General features: G+C 40.3%; 1 protein-coding gene across 2 annotated transcripts in view; it reads right to left on the minus strand.

The window, feature by feature from the left end:
• Window positions 1–7,917, minus strand: part of wdfy2 (WD repeat and FYVE domain containing 2) — a 32,674-nt gene extending 24,757 nt beyond the window's left edge. For both annotated transcript variants that reach the window (XR_009811375.2, XM_061926163.2), the window contains exons 1-6: window positions 7,647–7,917; window positions 6,475–6,542; window positions 4,399–4,472; window positions 4,279–4,333; window positions 2,507–2,657; window positions 1,305–1,417 (exon numbers count right to left, since the gene is read on the minus strand). Coding sequence is in view for 1 of the 2 variants with exons in the window: in XM_061926163.2 (XP_061782147.1) it covers window positions 1,305–1,417; window positions 2,507–2,657; window positions 4,279–4,333; window positions 4,399–4,472; window positions 6,475–6,542; window positions 7,647–7,783 (598 nt within the window). In the remaining variant the exon portion in view is untranslated. The remainder of the gene's footprint in view (window positions 1–1,304; window positions 1,418–2,506; window positions 2,658–4,278; window positions 4,334–4,398; window positions 4,473–6,474; window positions 6,543–7,646) is intronic.
• Window positions 7,918–9,242: the final 1,325 nt, after the last annotated feature.

Genomic DNA, 9,242 nt, shown 5'->3' on the forward strand with positions numbered 1-9,242 from the left:
GACCCCGCCTCCAACCTTGTTATTCATCATAAGTAGACCGCGCCTCCAACCTTGTTATTCATCATAAGTAGACCCCGCCTCCAACCTTGTTATTCATCATAAGTAGACCCCGCCTCCAACCATGTTATTCATCATAAGTTGACCCCGCCTCCAACCATGTTATTCATCATAAGTAGACCCCGCCTCCAACCATGTTATTCATCATAAGTAGACCGCGCCTCCAACCTTGTTATTCATCATAAGTAGACCCCGCCCCCAACCTTGTTATTCATCATAAGTAGACCCCGCCCCCAACCATGTTATTCATCATAAGTAGACCCCGCCCCCAACCATGTTATTCATCATAAGTAGACCCCGCCTCCAACCTTGTTATTCATCATAAGTAGACCGCGCCTCCAACCTTGTTATTCATCATAAGTAGACCCCGCCTCCAACCTTATTATTCATCATAAGTAGACCCCGCCCCCAACCATGTTATTCATCATAAGTAGACCCCGCCCCCAACCATGTTATTCATCATAAGTAGACCCCGCCTCCAACCTTGTTATTCATCATAAGTAGACCGCGCCTCCAACCTTGTTATTCATCATAAGTAGACCCCGCCTCCAACCTTATTATTCATCATAAGTAGACCCCGCCTCCAACCATGTTATTCATCATAAGTAGACCCCGCCCCCAACCATGTTATTCATCATAAGTAGACCCCGCCCCCAACCATGTTATTCATAAGTAGACCCCGCCCCCAACCATGTTATTCATCATAAGTAGACCCCGCCTCCAACCATGTTATTCATAAGTAGACCCCGCCCCCAACCATGTTATTCATAAGTAGACCCCGCCCCCAACCATGTTATTCATCATAAGTAGACCCCGCCCCCAACCATGTTATTCATCATAAGTAGACCCCGCCCCCAACCATGTAATTCATCATAAGTAGACCCCGCCCCAACCATGTTATTCATCATAAGTAGACCCCGCCCCCAACCATGTTATTCATAAGTAGACCCCGCCCCCAACCATGTTATTCATCATAAGTAGACCCCGCCTCCAACCATGTTATTCATCATAAGTAGACCCCGCCCCCAACCATGTTATTCATCATAAGTAGACCCCGCCCCCAACCATGTTATTCATCATAAGTAGACCCCGCCCCCAACCATGTTATTCATGATAAGTAGACATATATATAGTAGTAAAGGTGGTGACCATGTGATGCACGTACCTGTGTGACCCTTAAAGGTGGTGACCATGTGATGCACGTACCTGTGTGACCCTTAAAGGTGGTGACCATGTGATGCACGTACCTGTGTGACCCTTAAAGGTGGTGACCAGGCTGCAGGTGTCCTGATCCAGCTTCAAGATGGTCACCTGACCCGAATGGTCACCCACAAAGGCGTGTCTTGTCTCCACGTCAAATCTGGGAGCAGGTCAAGGCAGGAAACTAAACTATGTCCAGCGTCCAATCACAAGCCTGGATTAAAAAGCTACCTTCACCTCAACTGTCCTTCCAGGACCTTCCGTCACAAGGTGCTTTAAACAACAAGCCAAGGAGGCCTCTAATTACAATATTAATAATCATAACAAAGGATACTGTATAGCAGTTACCCATGATGCAATGTGGTAATATAATCATGATATCAAAGAATACTGTATAGCAGTTACCCATGATGCAGTGTGGTAATATGATGATGATATTAAAGGATACTGTATAGCAGTTACCCATGATGCAGTGTGGTAATATGATGATGTTATCAAAGGATACTGTATAGCAGTTACCCATGATGCAGTGTGGTAATATGATGATGATGATATCAAAGGATAATGTATAGCAGTTACCCATGATGCAGTGTGGTAATATGATGATGATATCAAAGGATACCGTATAGCAGTTACCCATGATGCAGTGTGGTAATATGATGATGATATCAAAGGATACTGTATAGCAGTTACCCATGATGCAGTGTGGTAATATGATGATGATATCAAAGGATACTGTATAGCAGTTACCCATGATGCAGTGTGGTAATATGATGATGATATCAAAGGATACTGTATAGCAGTTACCCATGATGCAGTGTGGTAATATGATGATGATATCAAAGGATACTGTATAGCAGTTACCCATGATGCAGTGTGGTAATATGATGATGATATCAAAGGATACTGTATAGCAGTTACCCATGATGCAGTGTGGTAATATGATGATGATATCAAAGGATACTGTATAGCAGTTACCCATGATGCAGTGTGGTAATATGATGATGATATCAAAGGATAATGTATAGCAGTTACCCATGATGCAGTGTGGTAATATGATGATGATATCAAAGGATACTGTATAGCAGTTACCCATGATGCAGTGTGGTAATATGATGATGATATCAAAGGATACTGTATAGCAGTTACCCATGATGCAGTGTGGTAATATGATGATGATATCAAAGGATACTGTATAGCAGTTACCCATGATGCAGTGTGGTAATATGATGATGATATCAAAGGATACTGTATAGCAGTTACCCATGATGCAGTGTGGTATTCCCCCAGCTGCTGGCTGCTCTCAGAACAGTGCCAGGTGAGTTTCTTGTCTTGACCCGCACTGAGGAGCCACTCCATCTCCAGCACCAACAGCACCACCGTCACTTTACCCTGGTGGGCTACACAGCACCGCCTTCATTCATCTAGTCTTGACTTCATTCATTTATCTAGTCTGCCTTCATTCATTTATCTAGTCTGCCTTCATTCATCTAATCTTGACTTCATTCATTTATCTAGTCTGCCTTCATTCATTTATCTAGTCTGCCTTCATTCATTCATCTAGTCTGCCTTCATTCATCATCAAGTCTGTCTTAATTCATTCATCTCGTCTTGCCTTCAGTCATTCATTCATCAAGTCTGCCTTCTTTCTTTCATTCATGGAGTCTGCCTTCATTCATCCATTCATAAAGTTTGCCTTCATTTATTCATGGAGTCTGCCTTCATTCATTTTATCAAGTCTGCCTTCATTTATTCATTAATAAAGTCTGCCTTACTTGTAGCACTTCCAATCCTTCACCACTTTCATTCAGCGAGGGAAAGTGGATGATTGAACGTAACTGCAGGCAGCTACACAACAGCTAAGCTCTTCATTTCCCTGAGGGAACTCCTCTGAAGGATCAATAAAGTACTATCTATACATCATAGGTAATAATGATTGAAGTATAGAAGGCATCAATAAAGTACTATCTAGATAATAATGATTGAAGTATAGAAGGCATCAATAAAGTACTATCTAGGTAATAATGATTGAAGTATAGAAGGCATCAATAAAGTACTATCTAGGTAATAATGATTGAAGTATAGAAGGCATCAATAAAGTACTATCTAGGTAATAATGATTGAAGTATAGAAGGCATCAATAAAGTACTATCTAGGTAATAATGATTGAAGTATAGAAGGAGTCAATAAAGTACTATCTATACATCATAGGTAATAATGATTGAAGTATAGAAGGAGTCAAAGTACTATCTATACATCATAGGTAATAATGATTGAAGTATAGAAGGCATCAATAAAGTACTATCTAGGTAATAATGATTGAAGTATAGAAGGCATCAATAAAGTACTATCTATATAATAATGATTGAAGTATAGAAGGCATCAATAAAGTACTATCTAGATAATAATGATTGAAGTATAGAAGGCATCAATAAAGTACTATCTAGGTAATAATGATTGAAGTATAGAAGGCATCAATAAAGTACTATCTATATAATAATGATTGAAGTATAGAAGGCATCAATAAAGTACTATCTATACATCATAGGTAATCATGATTGAAGTATAGAAGGCATCAATAAAGTACTATCTAGGTAATAATGATTGAAGTATAGAAGGCATCAATAAAGTACTATCTAGGTAATAATGATTGAAGTATAGAAGGCATCAATAAAGTACTATCTAGGTAATAATGATTGAAGTATAGAAGGCATCAATAAAGTACTATCTAGGTAAAAATGATTGAAGTATAGAAGGAGTCAATAAAGTACTATCTATACATCATAGGTAATAATGATTGAAGTATAGTCAATATAAACAAGTATTATAGTTACATATTACTTACTAAGTCTCCAAGGCATGTTAGAATGTATCCAGTAACAATCGTGTCTGCATCATTTAACTAAGTGTGTCATGATCTTCATGAACCATTGTGACCACTAGGTGTCACCAAAACAACTTTTCTAACATTGCACACTGGTGAATAATACTTGGATGATGAAATGTGAGGCGCTCTCTCACCCTGGTAGGTGTGTGTGGCCACCATCTTGTTGTAGTCGTCTGCCAGGACAAACTCCTGAAGACACAGCACAGCGTCACAGCTTGACACTGGAACACACCATTGCTACTGAGGTTACTCACGCACACGCTGCCCGTGTCCATGCCCACCAGCAGCCTCCTGGTCTCAGGGTTAAAGGTCATGCAGGAGCACGCGGCTGAGGCACAAGACCAGTTCATGGTTATTACAGCACATTCATAGTCCAAAGTACCAGAGAAATAACTCACAATATTACATAGCTCACACACATTAGTGGACACCCCTCGTCTGAGTCAACAAACAGGAAGTACAACTCTTTTCAAACACAAACAGGAAGTACAACTCTTTTTAAATGATTGAACATGTTGGAAAAATGAAGGAATTTGTGTTTCATTGGAGTGTTTGTAGACTACAAAGAATATAAACATTGATACATACTGTACATATTAGAATGAATGTATGAAATGTATTATCCCAGTAAAGACACCATTTACAGTGTTTGGAGACAATAATATTAATATATTAACAATAAATAGATGATTTATGGTGTATTATCTTACATGTGGGAATGTTTGGACATTTACACACACACACACACACACACACACACACACACACACACACACACACACACACACACACACACACACACACACACACACATATATATATATATATATATATACATATACATATACATATATATATATATATATATATATATATATATATACATATATATATATATATACATATATATATATATATGTATATATATATATATATATATATGTATATATATATATGTATATGTATATGTATATATATATATATGTATGTGTGGGGAAAAAATCACAAGACTATTTCATCTCTACAGGCCTGTTTCATGAGGGGGGGTACCCTCAATCATCAGGAGATTTTAATGGGAGCATTCACATACCATGGTTTATATAGGGCACAGAGTGGGTGGGTACAGGCTGGCGTAGGGGCGTGGTGATTGGCTCATGTGTTACCTAGGAGGTGTTTCCGTCTATGGCGGCATGCTGTTACAATTTCGCTGCGCTTGTTGAGGGATGACAGGTCTGGACGGTAAATAATAAACAGTTTCTCTTTCAAGCATAGGTTGCATCTTTTATTACCACTATTGTAAGGTGTGCTGGATGCAAGAATTTGCCATGTTATTGAATATTCAACATTATTGTCTTTGAGGTCCCAAATGTGTTTGCTGAGTTCTGTGGTATTTCGCAGGTTTTGGTTCCTGAAAGAAGCCTTGTGATTGTTCCATCTGGTTTTGAACTCTCCCTCGGTTAATCCTACATATGTGTCGGATGTGTTAATGTCCTTGCGTATTACCTTAGATTGGTAGACAACTGATGTTTGTAAGCACCCCCCGTTGAGAGGGCAATCAGGTTTCTTTCGACAGTTACAGCCGGGGGGTGCTTACAAACATCAGTTGTCTACCAATCTAAGGTAATACGCAAGGACATTAACACATCCGACACATATGTAGGATTAACCGAGGGAGAATTCAAAACCAGATGGAACAATCACAAGGCTTCTTTCAGGAACAAAAACCTGCGAAATACCACAGAACTCAGCAAACACATTTGGGACCTCAAAGACAATAATGTTGAATATTCAATAACATGGCAAATTCTTGCATCCAGCACACCTTACAATAGTGGTAATAAAAGATGCAACCTATGCTTGAAAGAGAAACTGTTTATTATTTACCGTCCAGACCTGTCATCCCTCAACAAGCGCAGCGAAATTGTAACAGCATGCCGTCATAGACGGAAACACCTCCTAGGTAACACATGAGCCAATCACCACGCCCCTACGCCAGCCTGTACCCACCCACTCTGTGCCCTATATAAACCATGGTATGCGAATGCTCCCATTAAAATCTCCTGATGATTGAGGGTACCCCCCCTCATGAAACAGGCCTGTAGAGATGAAATAGTCTTGTGATTTTTTCCCCACACATACATATATATATATATATATATATATATATATATATATATATATATATATATATATATATATATATATATATATATATATATATTATTACAGCTGATGAGCGGTGACATCTGTTGGTGGAGTGCTGTGCAAGAAGTCATGTTGCAGTGCAACATGGGTGCAAAGCCTACTTAGTGGACAAGGAGAGGACTCACATGGCATGGTGTGGTAGACACTGGGCCAGTACTGACCGCTGTCCCGCTTCAACCAAACACGGATGGTCCTGGAAGATTGCAAAATAACTTTTAGTCATGATATCAAAACAGTGCAGGCAGTCCCCATGTGGACTACCACAAAGACAAATAGTGCACATGTGGACTAAGACAAAGACAAATAGTGCACATGTGGACTAAGACAAAGACAAATAGTGCACATGTGGACTAAGACAAAGACAAATAGTGCACGTGTGGACTAAGACAAAGACAAATAGTGCACGTGTGGACTAAAACAAAGTCAAATAGTGCACTAAGACAAAGACAACATAGAGGTGTGTTCAAAGTAAAGTGATGCTGTAGTGATGTAATGTCAGCATGTGACTAGAATGATGGTATTTCATGAAGTTGAAGTGTGGCCAATCAGGTGTTTGCCATCACAGCACACTCGCTAGTTGTTGATGGGCTCGTATTGCTTTATCACATGAAATATTCCCACACAACTTCTTTAGAAGGGATTTTTACCCTGGCGACCAGCCACACCACGTGTGTGTACTCTGGGTGCATGAGGGTTCACTTTGTTGGGGGAACTCTGCTGTCAAATAAACAAAGGTGCTCAGGGGCTGAGAGACACGCACAGAGTGAACCCTCGTGTATCCACCATGAACACCAAACACACACACATCATTTCTCCAAAGTATCCACTTACAACTCATGTAAGTGTAATAGCTAACTACTAATGGTAGTACATGTACATTGTAGTGTAGTGGTTATAATGGTAGTACATGTACATTGTGGTTATAATGGTAGTACATGTACATTGTGGTTATAATGGTAGTACATGTACATTGTGGTTATAATGGTAGTACACGTACATTGTGGTTATAATGGTAGTACATGTACATTGTGGTTATAATGGTAGTACACGTACATTGTGGTTATAATGGTAGTACATGTAGATTGTGGTTATAATGGTAGTACATGTACATTGTGGTTATAATGGTAGTACATGTAGATTGTGGTTATAATGGTAGTACATGTACATTGTGGTTATAATGGTAGTACATGTAGATTGTGGTTATAACCGATCAACGCTGAAGCTAGCTCCGTTAGCATCGTGCACTAATTAGCATGTTCGCTCGCAGGTGAGCAGGAAGTAGCCATCCACGTCTCACCTGTCCTCAGACACGCTGATGACGCCATCTTCTTTGGGGATGATGACCGCCGCGCTCACCACATCTTGGAAAGCGTCGATCTTGCTCAGCAAACATGGCTTCCGAACCTGCGCTCGCGGCTCCATGTCGGCCGCCATGCCGGGGCTGGCTGGCTCCGAGGGCCGCCTTCGAAGCCCTAAGCCGGGAGAAAGAGGTCGGAGACGTCCCCGGTATGGCCACTCGGCACTCGGACAGGTGTCACTCGCTGCTGTCAGCTGACGTCTGACGCTGCCAGCTTGGACAAGCACTTCCGGTCGCCAAAATAAAACTTCCTTCCTCGTAAAATAAAGGCGTCACGGCCGTTTTATAACTTCTAACATCATGTTAACATGTCAGTCAGCGTTTCATTCTTTCATTTTCCTTCACGTCACTCCAAGTTGTTTTCCAGCTCCTGTAAATAACTGTTAGCTTTTACTTTACTACTGCGCCCATCTCCGACATGGCAGTTAACATTAAACCAAACGGAATATCCCGAAAGAAAAAAAATAAATACTGACAATCATATTTTGATCACGTTTGAATCGACTTTAAAAAGACATTTTGACATTAAAACAGCAAATGGATATTACACGTTGATTGGACAAGCAAACAGGATATCCAGTTACACGTCGTTTCTGACTTTCACAACAAAAGCGCAACCGGAAGTGCAGGGAAATATGAGGTAGGCGTGTTTTTTTTCAGAATCAATTTCAGGTTTTTTTGAGACATCAAAAGTAGGATGATAACAAACAGAGTGTGTGGTTGCGCTTTTTTTTTTGTGGCAATTTCAGACAAAAAGATGAACAGGAAGTGTAAGAAAGACATTAATGAGATATGTTTTGATACACGTACGTCTCATATTTCATTCGACTTTAAAATGATCTGTTGACAATAAAATAGGAAAAGGGTATTCCACGTTGTTTGGACACGCTAACAGGATACATTTGTTTCTAAATTTCACAATAAAAGCGCAGCAAAAAGTGTGGGAAAAATATTAATGACATGTCTTTTTTTATTTCTTAAATTATGTAAATGTATTATATTTCTGTAAAACACATCTACCTTAGGATAATAACAAACAAGATATCTGTGTTGTCTGTCTATTTGTAAATAATGCAGACGAGACGTGTTGGCTGAGTTCTAAACGTTTACTCATAGAGCGTGCCCATAACAACATTCTAGCTGCAGGCATGGCGACATCCAACAACCTTCTAGGGCTACCGCGCATGCTCATCATTTCTGTTGCATGCTGGGTAGTGTAGTTCTTATATTCCCTGGCACATAACATCACAATATCCCATACATGCCAACCCTCCCGGATTTTCCGGGAGACTCCCGAAATTCAGCACCTCTCCTGAAAACCTCCCGGGACAAATTTTCTCCCGAAAATCTTCCGAAATTCAGGCGGAGCTGGAGGCCACGCCCCCTCCAGCTCCATGCGGACCTGAGTCCGCTTTCCCACAATATAAACAACGTGCCTGCCCAATCATTATAACTGTAGAATGATCGAGGGCGAGTTCTTGGTTTCTTATGTGGGTTTATGGTTAGGCAGTTTCATTAACGTCCTCCCAGTAACAA

The sequence above is a fragment of the Nerophis lumbriciformis genome, linkage group LG31 (assembly GCF_033978685.3).
Source record: "Nerophis lumbriciformis linkage group LG31, RoL_Nlum_v2.1, whole genome shotgun sequence".
Classification (NCBI taxonomy): domain Eukaryota; kingdom Metazoa; phylum Chordata; class Actinopteri; order Syngnathiformes; family Syngnathidae; genus Nerophis; species Nerophis lumbriciformis.